Source organism: Tachysurus vachellii, chromosome 15, assembly GCF_030014155.1.
Source record: "Tachysurus vachellii isolate PV-2020 chromosome 15, HZAU_Pvac_v1, whole genome shotgun sequence".
NCBI classification, from domain to species: Eukaryota; Metazoa; Chordata; class Actinopteri; order Siluriformes; family Bagridae; genus Tachysurus; species Tachysurus vachellii.
This window is the reverse complement of record NC_083474.1, coordinates 12,665,093-12,685,328: the sequence shown is the minus strand read 5'-3', so window position 1 is coordinate 12,685,328 and position 20,236 is coordinate 12,665,093. Positions and strand designations below refer to the sequence as shown.

Below are 20,236 nucleotides of genomic sequence, written 5' to 3'. Positions count from 1 at the left end.
TTAACTTTAAACTGATTACACTGTCTGACACTCTTCTCACCTCTAAAACATTCCTCACAAACTCATCCTTCAGGATCACTCCTAGCCCATTTCTCTTCCTATCCACACCATAATAAAACAGTTTGTATCCCCCTCCAATACTTTGTGCTTTGCTCCCCTTCCACCTGGTCTACCTTCCTTCTCTTAATCATGTCACTGACAACTCACATGTTAAAATTTGGCATGTTTTACACCGGATGCCCTTTCTATTTATCTGGACTTGGGTCCGGCACAGAAATCACTGGCTTGCAATCCCTGTGGCTAGATTCAATTATCAACTATATTGCTTAAGAATTAAGAGTTATAATAGTGACTTATCTCAAGATTTGTAGTGCATGCTTCATCACAGGCCACACGCTAATACAGACTATAAAATGCAAGAAACGCACAGTAAAAACCGCTGAAAAATAAATGGTGCCCCCTGTCCACTAGGGCTGGGCGATTTGGCCTAAAATCAAAATCTCGATTAAGTGAACATTTTACCTCGATTACGATTAATGAACGATTATTTTATTTTTATTTTTTCGCCCTCATAGTTCACTGACAAGTTTTGTTTAGTAAATATGCTCACATATTACAAGTGAGAGATTTTTGAATGAAGGGTGCATTACTTGATTTTAAAATAATTGAAGGAAACACACACTATCTACTATCTATGATTATTTATTGAACATCAATGTTGAACAACTGAAATTAAAGCACACATTGCCTAAAACGAACAGTCACTTTGTAAAAATAAATAACTTGCACTTTTGGAAACAAAATAAATTATTTTCAATGTTTTTCATATTAAAAGTAGAAAATAAGCAGTATCTCTTCTAAATAAAATAACTCTTGTATAGCTTCGCTCCACTGTAGCCAAGGGAGTCATATCCTTTGCGATGTAATAACAAATAGTGTCAGTTATTTCTTTCCATCTTCTTGAACTCTTCTCATACTGTGTGGCATTTGTGAATGCATTTGTTATCGACATCTGGTTTTTTTTTTTTTTTTATCGAGACTGCGTTTTTCTTTGGTACAAGCTGCTCTTGTTGCTCAGTTGTCCGAGTGTTTAAGCTCGACATGTCGGCGGAATAACGTAACGTAACGGAGCGGGGTCACGTGACTCCACACGCGGTACTGTTTTTAGACATAGAAGAAGAACATAGAATGGGGGCATAGAAGCCTTTATTATCACCACATATACATTACAGCACAGTGGAATTCTTTTCTTCACATACCCCAACTGAGGAGGTTGGGGTCAGAGTGCAGGGGCAGCTATGATACAGCGCCCCTGGAGCAGGGAGGGTTGAGGGCCTTGCTCAAGGGCCCAACAGTGGCAGCTTGGCTGTGTTGGGCCTTGAACCCCGATCCTCCAGTTAACAACCCAGAGCCTTAACCAGTTGAGCCACCACTGCCCCAACTTTCAATTAAGTAATCGAAATAATCGACCTGGAAAAATTTGATCGATTATAGGTTCTGAATGTCGATTTCGATTACTTTTCGATTAATTGCCCAGCCCTACTGTCCACTCCCCTATACTTGTATATTACAAGAACCAGAAACCGGGTAGGAAAAATCACGACTGACCCTTCACACCCTGGACACAACCTTTCAGCTCCTCCCTTCTGGCAGGTGCTACAGAGCTTTGTTTACCAAAACTGCCAGACACAGGAATAGTTTCTTTCCACAGGCAATCACCCTGATTAACAACTCACCATTATTATATTCCCTGTTTCATATCTATAAGTACTGCATTATCAGGACTGTCAGTCATCACATCAGCCGTATATGTTACACATTACTGCTGCTGTATATTGTACAAAAAGCAAAATATTGCAAAATACTGTTATTTGCACTACCATGCACTCTTATACTTTATGTACATAACTGATTAGTCATATATTCTGCATTCATATTTAATACTCGTACTGTCTATATTTTCTGTATTGTCTTGTACAGTATAATGTTATTTATGTCTGTACTTTTGAGAATCACAACAGCTGGAACCAAATTCCTTGCATGTGTCATGTCTGTTAAAATAAGAAAGATTCCAAATAGTTAAAGACAGTATATATCTAGAGGTTGTTAGGGAACAAAACAGAAACCTTTACTAGCAGTAATAAGTCTTGAGTAGTCTAAAGAATTTTGCCTTGAAATTAATACAAATGATAAAATGCCTTGGGTGCCATAACATAACAATTGCATTTATTATTTTACATTTGATGCATTTATGCAATTACATTTATGATCTATTACAAAATAATCCCATCTAGGGTCTATTACTGATAGATTGAGTGTTCCTGGGAACCTGACCGGTATAATGTTGTTACTTATAAATAAATTCTGTAATGTCTGCAATGGAATGGCTTTCTGTTTATTCCCAGGTACAATCTTCCCAAATTCACTGCAACACTGACCAGGATAAACAATTTATATTATACCGGCATATCCTGCTGTTGTGTGTCAGCTCTACAGTAAACTGTCTTGTACTAAACATTCATCTTTCCATAGAAGAAGCACTTTACGTATAAAGAAACATGATGTTTTGGACAAATGTCTGAAGACATACAAGCTGAGTGCTTGTATTCAAATTAGCAGCAGTTGGACAATATGACAATCCTGTATAACTATCTGTAATAGCTTCTATGAACATGTACTAAACATATGCAAAGTAAAACCGTAAAAACAATGTATGAGAAGACTCACTACTTAATATTTTGCTGATACAATTTAGTTAAATAAAATATTTTCCCATTGTAGCAGATGAGCATTTAATCAGGAGACTTTCACAGGTTTTGTAAAGTTTTATTAGGGTTACCCTTCGCGGAAGGGTCCCACAGCATTTATCAGTTTAAAGTGCAAAGACATTTAGTGGTTTTATAGAGACTCAGCTTTACTCAGCATGCAGTTGAACTGTTCACTAAAAGCCTGTAGTAACACTGGAGCTGCCTCTTCGATGGTGACGTCCCGGCCGAGCTCAAGGCTGAGTGAAGTGACTCCTTTTCCCATAATACCACAGGGCACAATGTGGTCAAACCAGCTCATGTCAGTGTTGCAGTTGAGTCCCAAACCATGAGAAGTGATGTATCTACCACAGTGGATACCTAAAAATATGTTACTAGGTTACCATTCTTTTATTATTTCTGACCATCAGTCTGTATAAAACAATGGAGAAAAAAAAAACAGATTTACCAATTGCACATATTTTGTTGTTTCCAACCCAGACACCAGTATCCGGAGAGGTGGAGGCTGTAATTCCGAACTTGCCACACATCTTAATAACTGTCTTTTCCAGTTCACACACATACCACCTCACACTCTTCTTAAAGCAGCCCAGGTTTAAAATAGGATAACACACCATCTGCCCTGGCCCGTGAAAAGTGATAAGGCCTCCGCGGTTCGTCCGAAAGAAATCTGCACCCAGATCTCTCAGTTTTTGCTCTTCTTCAGCAGGGTACAGCGCTCTACGAATGCCAGTGGTGTAAACAGGATCGTGTTCACACAAGAGAACCGTGTTTGGAGTTTGGATTGAAGAATCAAAATGTCGTCTAACATATTGCTGCTGTATCTGTAGAGCACTTTGGTAAGCCACTTTCCCCAAGTTCACAATGTTGACTGAGGTCTTTCCAGGTGACATCTTGATATTAAAATTGCAGGCTTGCACCTTCGGCTGTCTGACATGATGAGATGTTATTAAATATACAGACATATAATATATCCTTAAACTCGTGATGTAACATCTGTCCTATAGTGTGTTAGGTGGCATATTACTGTATTTCTAAACAGTTTATTTGTCAACAAATCAATTGTAAAGTTGTTTTAAATCTCACACAGAAAAATCACGAATTTAAACCAAACCTTTTACCCAAAAACTTATGTTTTCTGTATTCACATTTTCTTGCTAATAAAACAATAAAAAATTAAATGACACTTTTACAGATATTCAAATGTAATGTCATTTAACGCTGTACTGATAAAAGACAGACTTCTTGTTGTGACTACTGTAAAAATCTACTGGTCCAAATTCTATTCAAAATTCTATTCATTTTATTAAGTATTTTGTTTACAAAGTCAAAACATTCATCATAATATACACATATAGGCAGAGATATTCGTCTCTTGACATTTTAAGGACGCTTTACTAATAATAATCATTAATAATACACTTTTAATGACAATAAATTTTACTTTAAATTGCAATACCTTCATGTCGTTGTGAGAGATTCAGTTTGTTGTTAATGTTACTGCTGCATCGCCATTTTGGCCAAAGAGCTCAGCTAAAAAAAAACAAAAGAGGCGCAAAAATTCAAACTCGGTGGAAACAAGTTAAATAAATATTTTTACACATTCGTTTCCGTAGCGGTCATAATTTTATTACATTAAGCATAATTAAGAATGTGATAAACATACCTCAGTACTGTTATTCCACAGATTTATTCATACTGTCGAATGTGCGCTGATGAAATCGAAATTTATGCTGAAGAAATAATGTTTGCTTGCACATCTTCCTTATTTGTCTAGCATCTTTGGTGCTGTTTTCTCTGCAGGACTCGCCGTACTGCGCCACCTAGTGGTCCGGAGGAGAGGTTAGGCCACTCCATAGGGATGGTAACTGCATTACAGTTTCAGAATGAATATAACACAAAGGTGGAAAAGGTGATCACTGATTAATTACGTACGAATGTTAAAACTCTGAACTCTGAACAACACCCAGGAAAATTTACCCAGCTTTTTATTTTTAAACCCATGCCACAAGAGTCCCATGACTAAATTAAATTATTATTAAACTTAATTATGCACCATCACATGAACTCAATTTTATTCATATGTGCTTTAACTTCATTTTTAAAGTGCATTATTCAATTTGGAGTTAGGGTTTGTTCAGAATTTGTTCAGACACCTTTTTTGCTCCTCCTTTGAGAAATAAGGATATAGTTATTCAAAGACCATCCAGAAGGACCATCCAGAGGAAATGAAGTATCAAGGAATGACCATGAACCATCAAAGAAAGATACTCCTGTGTTTTTTTATCATGTTGGCAATTGCTGGTAAGTGCTCATTAATATTTGCCAGTCAATGTTTCACAGAAAACTGATTATTGATATGTTATGTATAATGATGTGTCTCTGTGGATAAATCAGTAAAGAAAATTTTATCCTTGAAATGATCATAAATAGCAAGAATTTTCCATTTCAGGTAAAGGAAATGCAATGGTGGCATTTCCCTGGAGCTGTACATACTACAGTGGTGTGTGCCGTCCGATATGCCTGCCTACAGAACTACCCTTTGGACCTTTTGCTTGCTCTAAAGGTTTTGTGTAAGTTTAAAATGCTACAAAGTACCTAATCAGCTGTGGTGTATTTCTGATTCTACCCTATTCTTGAACCATTTAAATTGTTCTTTCCTTTTAAATTTCAGTTGCTGTGTATCTCATGTTATTCTCTGAGGAATCATTATGTTACCTGTCAGAATGCCAGCATGCATCTGAAGCCATCATCATCATTAAAAATTGTTCAGGAGAATTATTGCATGTCTTTATACTTTAATCAGTGATTTATTATTTGTATCAACTCACACAAAACAAATATCATATGGATGGACCCTCACCTCACACACAAGAAATATTGTAACAGGGTTAAGATCATCTTTACAGACTGCACATCGGTGTGCTATTACACATATAAATATTAATGTCATGTGTAATTAAAGCAATAAATTAATAAATTAAATATAGAGATCAGTTCACTTACACTAGTTCCAACAATTACTACTGGTTTAAAAGCTGCATCTAAGCTGATGATAACTTGTGTGAAAAGTGTGGGTGATGTTCCTTTCAGTTGAGAGGAGAGACCTTGTCTCTCACAGAGGATTTTAATTATCTGGACATAAAATAAAATTTTCTTAATAAAAGAAAGTATTAAATTGACAAACGGATGAGGTTAGCAGGAGTGGTGTTACAATCGCTTTTACTTGGTGTGTGCATTATTGTTTCCTTCTACTTATAGTTACAGTACAGACAGTTTAGAAACTACAAAATGCAGACAGTAATACTTCTGAGTAATTTGTGTTTTTTATTTATAATCGTATAATCACCGACAGAAACAAAAAACTATACAAAAAAACGTATATATAATTATATATATTATTAATAATAATTTAATAAAGACATAAACAATACCGCACTCCTGGTTCCTATTAATACATTATGGAGGAATTTCTCAAAATGTTTATTGTTGGATAAATGATCAATTTTAGAATGAAAAATAACAAAAATGAATTACATCATTTTTTAATTAAATAATAAATAAATGCCATTTCAACAAACTGCTTTACAAATCTTTCTTAAATGCATTCAGAGGGAAAATATTTTATTCATTTTAACATCATCCTTTTAGGTTTTATAACAAATGCAAATTATATGTATATTTAATCCTTTTAATTTGCAATATATATGGTTTTTCATTTCATTTCTTTATTTATTTAAATCTTAGCAGTTCACTGGACACTATTTATTCACTATACTGTGTGTATATATATAAAATTAGTGTCCAGTGAATTGCTAAGATTTAAATAAATAAATAATATATATATAATAGTTTTAAAATGATTGCAAAACATGTTTGTTTGTTTGGTTGCTGTTATAAATTCCCATTAAATTTCACCTGTAGTTTAATTTTACTGCTTTATTAACACCTGTGAACTATACATTAAACTCTAAGAAACCAAGGAAAGTGTTTTAAAAGTCAGTAAAGTTTAGTAGGAATGAACACAACTCTAGCTTTCAGTCACACATCCACACATTTAAAGTAAACACGCCCCTGGTACAAAAAGGGGCGGGGTTTGTTTTCAAACCGTCCGAGTGAGAAAGCAGCTGAAAATGGCGGCGTCGGGGTGCGTCGGGTCTGTCAGCAGACTGGGACAGCAGGCTAAAGCGAGGCCTGGAGCCGTTTCTAATCATCGTCGTGTGCGCTGTCTGACTCTGGAAGAAGCTCGGTGTCCGGTTTGCTGTGAGATTCTCCTGGAGCCCGTGACTATGCCGTGTAGACACTCGGTGTGTCTGCAGTGCTTTAAGCGGACGGTGGAGTGCAGCGGTCTGTGCTGCCCGTCCTGCCGGCTGCGGGTGTCCAGCTGGGCCCGAAATAAACAGTCCCGGGAGAAAAGCCTCGTCAACACCGAGCTCTGGGACATGGTGCGGAAAAGTTATCCGGAAAGATGCGTCCGTAGACTGGAGCAGAGAGACCGAGTGATGGCTTCGGAAGGTGATGTAAACAAGCTGTGTTTTTTTAAACACACAGGGATTGTATTAACTCAATAACTGTTCGTACAGGGAAACAGTTAGTCTGCGAAATTACACAGACGTAATTAAATCGCGGGTCTAAAGAAAAGACACGGGATTCTTTAATTTATGGCTGGGAGTCGATTCTTAAAAGAATCCGTTCGAAAGAATCGATTCTCCGATTCCATCCTAAATGAAGAGTCGACTCTGAAGCTTTAGTTGGTCACTAAAATGGAAGTTGTTTAATACGAAAAGGCATATATAATATAAATTTCCTTTTCCAGCATTTTGGCAGACTCCCTTATCCAGAGCGAGTTACATTATCTTATTTTTATACAACTGAGTAATTTGAGGGTTAAGGGCCTTTCTCAGGGGCCCAACAGTGTCAGCTTGGTGGACCTGGGATTCAAACTGACAACCTTCTGATTGGTAGCGCAACACCTTAACCACTAGGTTACCACAAGGAATAATTTATTGATAGACATCCATGTCAGTCCTGCTATTAATAATACCATAATTCTGTGTTATTATTGCTTTGTTCATTTTTTTTTCTTATATGTTTTGTGTATTTTTGGAATCAAGAAAAAGGACTATTGGAGTCGAAAATGGACAGCCCGTGTGACTGGTTTAGAGTGATCACTGTGTAAATATTCTCACCACATTTTAGTTCATTCACTTAAATAGCACTGGGCTGCATATACCTTTGTAGATGATCTGTTGTGCTCTTTTAGCTTCAAGCAAATCAGGAAAGGAAAAACATCCCTAAGGCCAGTGTATGTGTGCGTGCTTCTACAGAGCCATTAAACACAACAGCCCAAGAATTTGTCACTTCAGCAGAAAACTCAGCAAAGGGCCAGCTGCAGAGTAACAGCAGTATTTGTCTGTTGAATCTCTTGAATTACATCATTTTCAGAAATGTATTTGATTGTGCACTTTCAAAAGAATTAAGTTCAAACTATTCCACATCATACTAGAAGAGTAAATACTTAAAACTGGAACTTTTGTTTTTGTATTTTTTCTTTTAGAAACTCTTCCTTTTGTTTAAACTGGATAAAAAGCATGTTTTTTAAAGGTGTTTTCATCTTGTCTGTCAGTGTACAACGTTCTCTCTCTTGCATAATATTCAGACTAGGCAGCGTGCTTTGAGGGTCTGGCTTCACTTCATCTGTGACACTGTCTGTACTTTTTACAGTAGGCCTTTAATTGCTTTAGTACATCACCGTCTTTTGTTTTCTGCTGTCCTTCAGTACCGCAAGCTATAATGTAAACATTTCTACGTTAATGTTTCTAGCTCGAACGGTGGATCACAAGAGGGGAGTTGTAAGCCTAAACCTAAAAGTCCAATTTTATCTTGTAGAGAGAGGTGAAGTGATAACCATAGCACACAATAATTAGAGCTATTTGATTTACAGAGTTACTTTTGTACGTCAAAATATGTGGCAATTTGACAAACATAAGAAATATCTTTAATTGGGCAAAACAAATATAATGTTCATAACATACTTACAGATTCTTGTCTTTAACCGTATCCTATTTCCCTGGGGTATAAATATGATGTTTTACACATTTCTGATGAAAACCAATCTACTAGTCTTTGAAGTTGCTGAGATTTTCACAGGTCACTGATATTTATTGTCTTGTCTTCCACAGATGTTTTCTGTTCACCTGTACAGATATGTAAGCCTGGAGAAATGCAACACGAGTACGATAAACAAAAGAATAAGGTTGGTTGGAATACAATAATCAGACTAATTGTGGTAGTGCAACAAGGATCTTTTTATTAAGTTGATAACATGTATTAATGTATGTGAGATGTTAAGATATATGGAATATCTTTTAACACCCACTTTCGAAGTATCATAGTAATCTAAAAATTGTGTTTCCAGATGATGATTGATGATGAAACTGAAGAGAGAATGAAGAAGTTACCCTGCCGTAAGAAAGGGGAATGTGGACTGCAGCAATCTCAAGAATCTGTATGTTTGTTTAATTGTTTGTTTAATAAGTGGCTTAGCAAGGTGTGTTGTTGCTTCACAGCTTCAGAGTTTAAGTTTAAGCTTTGGTTCTGTGGTTATTGGCTGTGATGAGTTTCTTATTTTCCTTCTGTGACCAGTTGCTTTATTAACTATATCTGTATTTTCCTATGCGTGTGAATGTACTATGAATACTTGTAGTACTCAGTGTTTAGAAAAAATATATTTTAAACCCATACAGCAGTTAATATTTTAGCTGATAGTGCTAGCAGCTCATAAAATAATTATTCGTAACAGGTAGTTGTATTTTTCAGTCTTTAGGAGTGCTGTCGGACTCTGAGAACGAAGAACCTATGAGAATGAAAACCAGGCATGCATCAGCATTCGTGCGCAGATCAAGGTTTTCCCCAGCTTTATGCAGAAGGTATCAACACTATTCATAAAAAAAAGATCTGCATTATACAACAATTTCTTGTATAGGGTGTGCAAATTAATTTTCATGTCCCCAAAATTTTGTTTTGTTCATACAGTCTGTACAACATCAGGGTACAAAGAAGCCAAAGCTGTACCGATTCTGAGGAAGGAAAAAGAAAAGTCCGAGCCCAATCACACCTTTCATCACCAGAAAAAGTATGACAGAACTTAACACCTGCAAAATGATTTCAACTCAGTTTGTTGTCATGCTAAATATTTTACTTTATGATGTACAGAGGCAAAATTGTGTTCTATCCCAATCTAAGAGAAAAATATTTTTTTTCTCTAATAATAATAATAATAATAATAATAATAATAATAATAATAATTCCTGTATTTCCTCTCAATGTAGGCCAGTATTTGTCATAGTTTCAATGCTGGAATACTGCTATCATCTGAAAACAGCCGTTCCTTCTCAGCACCGGTTCTTCCCCTTAACAAGAGGCATTTCTGGCGTTCCATCTTGGCCTCTCCTCCTGCCTCTTTAGTGCCTCACACTAAACCCGAGCGGTCTGTCAGCCCAGAGAGCAATGACAGCATCTCAGAAGAGCTGAATCACTTCAAGCCCATCGTTTGCTCACCATGCACACCACCTAAGAGACTTCCAGATGGCCGGTTAATGGAACCCACCATAGTAAAGTCCACACCCAGGAACCTGACCCACAGCCTGCAGAAAAGCACCAGCTATGAAGCCAGTCCTAGTATCCTGCAAAAGTGGAAGCAGGTCGAGCTAGATCGGCAACGTGTCAAGTTCATGTCTAAAGGGACCATCACCAGTCCTGTGGTGGATGATTACAGCATTACAAAGCGCTCTGAAGAAGACCAAGAGAACAAATCCTGTAACTGTGGTCCCATGGAGAAAGGCTTGCAGGGTACTCGAAAGGATTGCAGTTGTACTGCAACTACAAACTTGACTAGAAAGCAAAAATATTTACTCTACAATAAGCGGCAGTTGATTTTTGATCAGTGTAACAAAGATGATGGCTCACAGTCTACAAATGCACATCCTACGTTGATGGCACTTGGCAATTTTGATACTCAAAAGCAGTGTGGTGATTGTGAACCACATTGCTCACCTTCAGGAAAAGTTGAAAACTTGAAATCACCAATAGTGGACAAACATATGGGAGTTAGTCATAATCAGGGTGTAGAGGATCTTCAGGACTTAAGGAATGAGCCTACTGTCAGAAGTTGCGTAATTAACAGACCTACCTCAAGAAGAGGAAAAAAGAGGAGCCAGAAGACCAAACATTTAGAGGAGAGTAAGAGGATAAAAATGTCCAAGATGGAAAGCTGTGATAGCTGTGACCATCAGTATAGACAAAATGATTTATATATCGAACGGATCCATCAAGAAAGAATGGACAGAGAACTGGCATTAAAGCTACAAAGACAGTTTGACAAAGAAGGCCAGAAATTAGAAAGGCATAGGATGAGTTCTGATCAATATCCTCTACGGTCCTGGATTTGTATAGATAGTAGAGCAGCTCGTAATCCACGCAGGTCAGGAAGAATTTCTAGGAAGATAAAACACTTTAATTAAAGTCTTAAATAAAGTTGTTGACAGGGGACAAACCAGTCTGGCTCTGTCTGTAGTACAGAGAATGCTGATATCTTTTGAATGGTTTTAGTGACTGGGACAACTATGCTTATGCTTGTCATTTCAAACTATATATCTCAGAGAATTTTACCAAATAACATCTCCTTTCTCAGATGAAAATATTGCAGATTGCCCTTAGTATTTCTCTATTTAATTTGGCACTGCGTAATCAACAAGTAGGACTGTTCATTTTTTAGCCATTAAACATAAATACTACAAAATAATGCACTGTTTTATGCAGTGTATTTTCTATAAATCTAATCATAATTGCTAAAATGCTGTCAATTATAAATGTCGTACTTTAACAGGCATTTGGGTTCATATTAGTGCTCAGTTTAGTCAGTTTCTGCCCACGAGCCTCTTACAGTACCTGTTAAAATTGGATCGTTTCAGATAGAACTCTATAAGCTTTACGTTACCCAACTTGCTGCATTTGCTCTTTTTGTCCTATCTTGCTTGGAACGATTATGTTCTGCTTTATATTGAATTGAATTTAATTTACATTACCAATTTGCCCCGTATTAATTAGGCTTGGACATTGAGTATTTTTCATGTCTTTCATGTCTGATATGATAAATTGTAAGGTATTGCTAAAGTTTTGGCCAGCTTGACTTTTAATGAAAAATATATATTGCACTATATGCTTGAATAAGCACCTACATATTGCATTTAATCATTGTAGACTTCTAAAATGTTTATTTTTATTTTAATAGAAATTATGTGCGGTTTTATTCATATGCCAATTTTTCATCTGTTTAAATTTATCATCTATTCACATTTCTCCCTTATGTTTATTTTAAGAAACACCTTATGAAAATCTAAATCTCTGTTCAGTACTGTATGGGCGCTATATAATAGTTTTTTTGTTTTTTTTAAAAAAAAAAAGCTTGAGTTTTGACTGTATATTAATGCACAGAGAATAATGGATGAGACATTTCATCCACTTTCTTGGATTGTTAAAAGTATTTGTTGTGTTTGACATGTACGTTTGATTGGCATTTGGAGAATGTTGTTTTATGATTTGTAAAATGTGTGAATGGTGGGACCAAATGTAAGCATTTTTAATTTTATTTTAATAATATTCCAATCATATGACATTTTAAGACAGGATTATGTGTTTATCAGTTCAGCTTAACACTATTAGTCTGCATTATAATGTTATTCATTAGCAGTATAATTCAGTTAAAGTTTGTTAAATTTTATAATGCATAAATGAACAAAAATCAAATCTTATTGTTTCCACAAGGAAAGGAACAATGTTGTTAAAAGAAATCACAAATATTGGAGTAAATCAATTCTAAATACCAAATAAAACTCTATTTTCTTGCTTGTCTGTGTGGGTTTCCTGTGGGTTTTCTGGATTGGTGACTAAATTATTCTGTCCAATATAAAATATAAAACAGTTACTGAAGATGATTGAATATTTTTGATTTATTTATTTATTTATTTATTCATTCATTCATTCATTCTTTAATTTTTTTAATTCAAAGTTAATGTAAAATGTAATGTTTGAATGACCCATTAAAAATAAGTCAGATTTAGCCAATGGGGCAAAACTCAACTATAGCTTGCTATAGTTTGTTATAAGTTCAGGACAAATCTGGGAAGTCGTGGCCTAATGGTTAGAGAGTTTGACTCCTAAACCTAAGGTTTTGGGTTCGAGTCTCAGGCCAGCAATACCACAACTGAGGTGCCCTTGAGCAGTGTGTGTTCACTGCTGTGTGTGTGCACTTTGGATGGGTTAAATGCAGAGAACGAATTCTGAGTATGGGTCACCATACTTAGCTGTATGTCACTTCACTTCACTTCATCTGGTTAAGATACTTCCAACTATGTGTCAAGATGTTGTCAGTATTGCAGACTGTGTTGCTGATCAGAAGATATTGTCCAGAGTGGTTTGAGCTGTTTGGGAGCTGTAGTGAGGAGAAACTGAACTTTGATGCATAGGGGTTGCTGTAACAGAAGACTCAAGGCTCAGGCTCAATTCCTGTTCGCCAAGAACAGAAGAGCCTACAGTGAGCACCTGAACTATCTCATCTTCAGGTGATCAGCAGCAAACCTGCCTCTTTAGCACCAACATACATTATGGAGTGTGTGTCTAATAAACTGGCAAATGAATGGAGATGTTTGTGGACCTGATCATATGGAAATTAATGGTTATATTGTATAGTAGTATAGAACAAAATGCATACAAAAGCCTTCAGAAGCATCTGTATAGGAGCAACACGAGATAGCACATTTCCGGTAAGCTGGCGGAAATCAGGAAGCTCGAGCCCGCCGCGCTTTGGGTTGGCTGCGTGCGTGGCGTACGAGCTCAGCCAATCAGAGTAAGCCAGGTCACACGGATGACCAGGAAGAGAAGATGGCTGCGAGAAATGGAAAGAATGGTCTGCTACAAAAAGTAAGAACTGGTTATTATATTTTCCAGCTCGTGTGGAAACTGTACGCGCGATCCTAGTCATCCTTTTGTCTTTTATACAACCTCAATAACTGACTTTGTTTGTGAGAAACAGGGATGTGCACGAGCTATGATCAGGCTAACGGCTTCCAACGGAAGCCTTTTTTTTTTATAGTAAATCTGACGTATATTATTTACAGGAATTCTCGATTTATCGATAGATATTTACACTACGTTTAAAGTTTCTGAGAAGGTTTAATCACATGTCGTGATACATGTTAAGATGTGTCGAATAAACGACGGGCTCTTTGGCTCTATAACGAGATTTAACGGTTTAACCGAGGAGCCTATTGTAGTCTGCTGTAGTATCGGTATATAGCTACAAAATTCAACACCAGGATATTTAAGTACATTAAAAAACGATGGCTAGAATTTAGATTTAGTTCGCTGTGTGCAACTCATGATGCATCAGTCATTTGTTTAGTATCGAAGATATAAATGATTTCAAACTGGGATACATGTTGTTTGTATATGGTGTATTTTTAAATGGAGTTGCATGGAGATCTACTGAAAAATTAATTTTTTCTGCATGTTTTCAGTGGAGGATTGATGAAAAACCTGTCAAGATTGACAAATGGGATGGTGCAGCTGTGAAGAATTCTCTTGATGATGCAGCTAAGAAGGCAGGTGAAAGTGTTGTGTTGTGTTGTGTCATGTTTCATTTATCCCTGGCTTACTCTCATTTCTTTTTCTATTGCTAGGTACTCATCGAGAAGTATGGTTACGTTGAGAATTTCAACCTCGTAGATGGACGTCTTTTCATTTGTACAATCTCCTGCCTTTTTGCCATTGTAGCCTTAATTTGGGACTATCTGCACCCATTCCCAGAGTCCAAACCTGTACTAGCATGCTGTGTTGTGTCATATCCTTTACAACTTAAAGAGAAGTTATATTTACAGTATGTTGCCTTTTCATTTTTGATCCTACTTTTGATGTTTAGTTATTAGCTATAAACTTGAAATTAGTCCACAAACTTAAAATGTATTTATCGGAGTTTAATCCTCGATAGATTAATTGAATAGAATCTACAACACTGTCTAACTCCAATACTTTCACTGTTGTTTCCTTAATGACCTCACACATATTTCATAATGATGGGCATCCTAACTTTGTATACCTCTTACAAAGAGAAAAACATCTTTCTTGTGGCCGTCCAAAAAGACCCAACTGGCATGGACCCGGATCACCTCTGGCAGCTTTCATCAAGTCTTAAAAGGTTTTTTCTTCTTCTAAACCTCACATTTTTTCCAGATTTTAGATGTTTGGATGGAAACGTACTAAATGATGAAACTATCTTTTGTAGGTTTGACGATAAGTACACCCTGAAAGCAACCTTTAAAGATGGAAAAACCAAGCAGTCTAGGACAACCGAGTTCACAAAGTCAGTCGGTGTGTTTTTTGATGGAAACGGAACATTGGTGATGGACCAATATGAAAGGTGTGTGTCAAAGCTTCATGACATGTTGGCAGTGGAGAAGAAGATTAAGTAAACTTGAGCAGAAACTCTGTGTACCAGCATTAACCCAGCAATTGGGTTTGGGGGGAGGGGTTTAGGGAGTTGACTCTTTCACTGGGAAAGAGTGTGTTGTTAATATCCCTCTAATGTTAGCCTACATTGAAGAAAGTTGTATAAAGTTTGTCCTGCTTTAACTGTTTTCATTTGGCATCACAATATTTGTACCTAAAGGTTCAATGTCTTGGTTTAACATTCTGTGTGAATGTAAACTTTCTCTATGATTCCTTGTGACACTGGCCTGATCCTCATGATGGAGAACACGAGTGGTTAACAAAATATTAAATATCTTTCATAAGCAGCATCTATTAAAAGACTGTTTATTGAAGTGTTGATATCTCAGAACTGCATTATGGTGGAAATATTGATGTTTAGGCTTTATTTCCTTTTTAAGACTCATTAAAATAATTTAAATAAAATAATTTTTTCCATGAACACCTACAAGAGAGCGTTTACTCAGTTTAGATCATTTATGTTTCATTTTTACATTCATTGTTCTAATTGTGAGGCATAACAAGGTATATAATGGAGCCCAGATGACTACACACAGCCATGTGTGTTTATTTCTCTCAACAAATGAATCAAATAATGGTTAAACTATTTATTTTCTAATAGTTAGAATTACACCCCACTGTAGTTTTACAGAATAGCTGCAGTCTTTGCAGTCTCATTAAATTCACTGTTTTATCAATTAATGTGGCACTGTTTGCCCAAAAAGCATACAATTAAAATTAAGCTTTTATTATTTCTTTTTATACATTTTACTACGCTTTTCTTCTACTGCTTCACTTTGCCAAGTGCCATTTTTTTTGTTTGGAAATTTTAACTGTACATTGGTTAAATGCTCCATATAACTAATATTTAAACAATTTGGACATTAGCATTTCTATGAAAATAAACACAATACTTTTACATAATCTTCATGTCTGAATTTATGCAACAGATATACAATGTTAATCTTCTGCACCTAAACACAATCTTGTTTTATTTATTATAATTAAGGCGTTTAATAAATACATACTCTGAACACATATTTTCAATAATTTCACCTAATTTAAAATATCTGGGTTTTAAAATGAAATTGCTATGTATAAGCAAAGAAGCATTTATTGTGTGTGTATGTATGCAAGTTTCCTTTTATATACAACAAGGCAATATAGAGTAGGAGTAACAGCTCTTCAGGAATGGATTCGATCAATAGTTGTTAAAATCTCAAAGCACAGCATCTGTAAATGAGCAGAGATATGTGTAGTTCATATAAACCTTTGAGTCTGTTTAGCATAAACACTGAGGTTTAGGGAGAAATAGAATAATGATGTCAGAAATATATTGCTTAATAAATTTGAGCTCTTTATGGTTTGGATAAGAAATGAAATTTGATGTGCTAATAATTACCTTTTGAATATCTAATGTATATTACCTGTATCTGCGAGGGCAGCCATGGTAACCCACCATGTATTCTTGGGCATAGCACTGCTTTCTACAAAGTCCTCGATAGCCACATGTCCAGACATGAACATTTGTATCGTTAGCTGAAAAACAGAACCATCACACAGTTAATGTAAAGAATCAATTAATCCAAACTTTCCCAATAGCCCAATGAGCAGCATCTGATCCTTTACTTCAAACATGTCATGATTTACCTTTGCTAGCTGTAAGCAGCAGTAAAGTAAAAATGATCAATCCCAATGTGTCCATGCTGTTAAGCCAAAATTTATGAAGAGAAAGTTTAGAGTACCTTTATTTACAATCTCAGTCATCAAAGCAGCCTGTGCCAGGCTCCATTTATACACAATTACACCCATAGAGGGGAGGGCTGGGTAGAAGAGGCTTAGTAATAATCTCTCTCTTACATTTTATTCATAAACTCTGAACTAAACTGATACTTCACTGCACATATATATTTTTTTTATATATAGTTAATATATTTTATTATCTTTGTGATACTACAGTTTAAACTGTTAAACCTGTATAAAGATGCAGGGGTGTTGATGAGGTGGACGAGACACTTTGTCAGCAAAAAAAAGATTCAGATTCCACAGCAACAGCAAAAGAGGCACATGCAGTCCCTCGTGACCAGACACCCCTCCTAGACATAAACATGGCTGGACAACATAGTTATATAATAGAAAAGTAATAATAGTGGATTTTCGTCCCATATCCGATTTAATCCCACATACGTAACACAGGCATTTTAACACACATCCCTTTTAACACACCCTTTTAATTGATGTGTGTGTGTGTGTGTGTGTGTGTGTGTGTGTATATATATATATATATATATATATATATATATATATATATATATATATATCCTAAATCAGTACACACATAAGGGCTATTATTATTATTATTATTATTATTATTATAGTGTTCCTTGCATAGACTCTGGATCTACTTCTATGCTGACCAGGATAAAGCAGTAACTGCAGATCAAGGAATGGAAGAAATAAATTTTACAATTGTGCATCAAAAAAAAGAAAACACTTTTGAAGAAGGGTTTCTGGAGATTTTTACAAAGGCAACAATTTGTTTGTATTTATTTTGAAAAGTTATTAAAGGATAAATAAAAAAAGAAGTGTGCAATATTTCTTTTATAAACTTCTTAAAATGCTCAAATTCTGTGGTTAAATATTCTAATAGTTATAAAAAATGAAAGAATTTTTTTTTTTTAGAGATATAACAGAGATGCATGTACAAAAGTTCATTTTTTTTCATGTCAGATGCTTTACTCATACCTTACTGAAGGATGACACTATTTGTTGTTTATTCTTCTCTCACTGTAAGCAAATGTTAATTCCAAAGCATTCCACAAGATGGCGCACACATTAGCATATCGACCTGCCCTGCTTGCATCTTTTATTATTGACTAATAAGAGGAGGAGCAGTGGCTGTTTCTTAATGACAATAATATTCCAGTTCTGCACATTTGTATTTATTATAATGCGCTTTCTATTTACAAATAACCTGTCCACATCTTTATAGATTAACCGATTACGTGTCAAGCTGCGTGCTTAGATTTCAAATAAATGGAGACATTCACCAATTCAACTCAAATGTTGATCTGTTGGAAGCAGAAAAAATGGTCAAGTGTGAGGAACAGAGTAACTTTGAGTAGGGCCAAATTGTGATGACTAAATGACTGGGTCAGAGAAAGCCCCACAATGGTATAAATAATAAGGTGTTCCTGGTATGCAGGGGTTAGTGGTCCAGGGAACAGTGGTTTAGGCACCAGTGGTCCAGGGAACAGTGGTCCAGGGAACAGCAACAGTTAAACTGGCACCCTATGTCCATTGATGCTTGTGGTGCATATGCATATGCTTGCCTGCCTGGTACAATCCCCTCAGAAGAGCTACCCTAGCAGTGGACACTTCAGCAGGGCAAATGCTCCCTGCCACACTACAAAGATTATTCAGGAATGGCTTGAGTTCAAGGTGTTGAATTGGCCTTCAATTTCCTTCGAGCTCAGGCTAATCAATCATCTGTGGGATGTGCTGAACAAACAAGCCTGATCCACGGAGACCCTACTTCACCCTACCTCTTTTTAACTTACGGAACTGCTACTAATGTGTTTGTGCCAAAAAACACAACATACCTTCAGAGGACCTTGAGATATCATACATTGACATACCTTGTAAAGTTTATAACTTGAGGTGTTAGAGATGTTTTAGCGGTAGAAGTTGGTCCATGTGGTTGTTATGGAAGATTGGTGTATACATATATGTACGCTTCATGTATACGCTTCATATATATGTGTATGTCAGAATCAGAATCAGATTTATTGGCCAAGTGTGTTGACACACAAGGAATTTGGTTCCAGCAGTTTGTGACTCTCAAAAGTACAGACATACACTATACTATACAAACTATACAAGACAATGCAGACAATAGGATACAATATAGACAGAATTAATATAAAATATGGATATAGAATGAATAAAATATATGAAATATGAATATAGAATATGGCCAATCAGTTATGTACATAAAGTGTGGGCATGCAAATAACAATTATTCAATATACAGCAGCAGTAGTGTGTAATATACAGATGATGTGAGGACTGACAGTCCTGATAATGCTCTATTATAATGCAGTATAATTATATAAATATAATTAATTATGGTGAGTTGTTGATCAGGGTGATTGCCTGGGGAAAGAAACTGTTCTTGTGTCTGGCAGTTTTAGTAAGCAGAGTTCTGTAGCGGCTGCCAGAAGGGAGGAGCTGAAAGAGGTTGTGTCCAGGGTGCGAGGGGTCAGTGGTGATTTTTTCTGCCCGGTTTCTGGTTCTTGTGTCGTACAAGTCCTGGAGAGTGGGCAGGGGGGCACCAGTTATTTTTTCTGCTGTTTTTACTGTGCGTTGCAGTCTGTTTCTGTCCTGTTTAGATCTGTTTAGGCCTCCACAGATGACACCGGGCTGTTAGATATTGTGAGGGGTAGTAGTGTTGGGGGGTCTTTCCTAAGGTCCACTATCATCTCCACAGTTTTGAGGGTGTTTAGCTCTAGACTGTTCTGACTGCACCATAGCACCAGCCGCTTCACCTCCTGCCGGAATGCAGACTCATCGCCATCTTGGATGAGACCAATGAGCGTAGTATCATCTGCAAATTTCAGGAGTTTAACAGTTTGGTCACTTGAAGTGCAGTCATTAGTGTATAGGGAGAATAACAGTGGGGAGAGGACACATCCCTGTGGAGCGCCAGTGCTGATTGTCCAAATGCTGGAGGTGACACCTCCCAGTTTCACCTGTTGTTTTCTATCTGTCAGGAAGCTGGTGATCCACTGACAGATGGAAGGGGGTACAGTGAGCCTTAGGAGTTTGGAATGGAGAATTTCCGGAATTATAGTATTAAAAGCCAAAATGAAGTCAACAAACAGAATCTGGGCGTATGTCCCTGGGCAGTCCAGGTGTTGCAGAATGTA

General features: G+C 36.4%; 4 protein-coding genes across 4 annotated transcripts; 2 read left to right on the top strand and 2 right to left on the bottom strand.

Moving 5' to 3' along the window:
• Positions 1 to 2,805: 2,805 nt before the first annotated feature.
• On the bottom strand, positions 2,806 to 4,530 carry lipt2 (lipoyl(octanoyl) transferase 2). Its single transcript, XM_060887976.1, has 4 exons — positions 4,432 to 4,530; positions 4,225 to 4,298; positions 3,214 to 3,695; positions 2,806 to 3,125 (listed from the first exon to the last, which is right to left on the bottom strand). The coding sequence occupies exons 3-4, from the start codon at positions 3,656 to 3,658 to the stop codon at positions 2,899 to 2,901; spliced, it is 672 nt and encodes a 223-aa protein (XP_060743959.1). The 5' UTR covers positions 3,659 to 3,695; positions 4,225 to 4,298; positions 4,432 to 4,530; the 3' UTR covers positions 2,806 to 2,898.
• On the top strand, positions 4,229 to 12,677 carry rnf169 (ring finger protein 169). Its single transcript, XM_060888933.1, has 8 exons — positions 4,229 to 4,236; positions 4,569 to 4,607; positions 6,853 to 7,280; positions 8,948 to 9,021; positions 9,184 to 9,273; positions 9,585 to 9,694; positions 9,801 to 9,900; positions 10,097 to 12,677. Exons 1-8 carry the CDS (start codon positions 4,229 to 4,231, stop codon positions 11,285 to 11,287), a joined length of 2,040 nt encoding a protein of 679 aa, XP_060744916.1. The 3' UTR covers positions 11,288 to 12,677.
• A 914-nt stretch (positions 12,678 to 13,591) lies between these two features.
• Positions 13,592 to 15,619, top strand: spcs2 (signal peptidase complex subunit 2). Its single transcript, XM_060888431.1, has 5 exons — positions 13,592 to 13,745; positions 14,342 to 14,425; positions 14,504 to 14,668; positions 14,888 to 15,018; positions 15,106 to 15,619. Exons 1-5 carry the CDS (start codon positions 13,707 to 13,709, stop codon positions 15,290 to 15,292), a joined length of 606 nt encoding a protein of 201 aa, XP_060744414.1. The 5' UTR covers positions 13,592 to 13,706; the 3' UTR covers positions 15,293 to 15,619.
• Positions 15,620 to 16,731: 1,112 nt separating this feature from the next.
• defbl3 (defensin, beta-like 3) lies at positions 16,732 to 17,013 on the bottom strand. The gene is made up of 2 exons (XM_060888432.1): positions 16,959 to 17,013; positions 16,732 to 16,847 (listed from the first exon to the last, which is right to left on the bottom strand). Exons 1-2 carry the CDS (start codon positions 17,011 to 17,013, stop codon positions 16,732 to 16,734), a joined length of 171 nt encoding a protein of 56 aa, XP_060744415.1.
• Between the last annotated feature and the right edge of the window lie 3,223 nt (positions 17,014 to 20,236).

Bases quoted from the DNA above. Each gene is read 5' to 3' on its own strand.
- lipt2 (XM_060887976.1), bottom strand. From the start codon at position 3,658: ATGTCACCTGGAAAGACCTCAGTCAACATTGTGAACTTGGGGAAAGTG. The intron at 3,126-3,213 runs GTAAATCTGTTT...ACATATTTTTAG, and splicing joins CAACAAAATATGTGCAATTG to GTATCCACTGTGGTAGATAC.
- spcs2 (XM_060888431.1), top strand. From the start codon at position 13,707: ATGGCTGCGAGAAATGGAAAGAATGGTCTGCTACAAAAA. The intron at 13,746-14,341 runs GTAAGAACTGGT...GCATGTTTTCAG, and splicing joins AGAATGGTCTGCTACAAAAA to TGGAGGATTGATGAAAAACC. The intron at 15,019-15,105 runs GTTTTTTCTTCT...TATCTTTTGTAG, and splicing joins CTTTCATCAAGTCTTAAAAG to GTTTGACGATAAGTACACCC.
- rnf169 (XM_060888933.1), top strand. The intron at 7,281-8,947 runs GTGATGTAAACA...TGTCTTCCACAG, and splicing joins CCGAGTGATGGCTTCGGAAG to ATGTTTTCTGTTCACCTGTA. The intron at 9,695-9,800 runs GTATCAACACTA...TTGTTCATACAG, and splicing joins TCCCCAGCTTTATGCAGAAG to TCTGTACAACATCAGGGTAC.
- defbl3 (XM_060888432.1), bottom strand. From the start codon at position 17,013: ATGGACACATTGGGATTGATCATTTTTACTTTACTGCTGCTTACAGCT. The intron at 16,848-16,958 runs GTAAATCATGAC...TCTGTTTTTCAG, and splicing joins GCTGCTTACAGCTAGCAAAG to CTAACGATACAAATGTTCAT.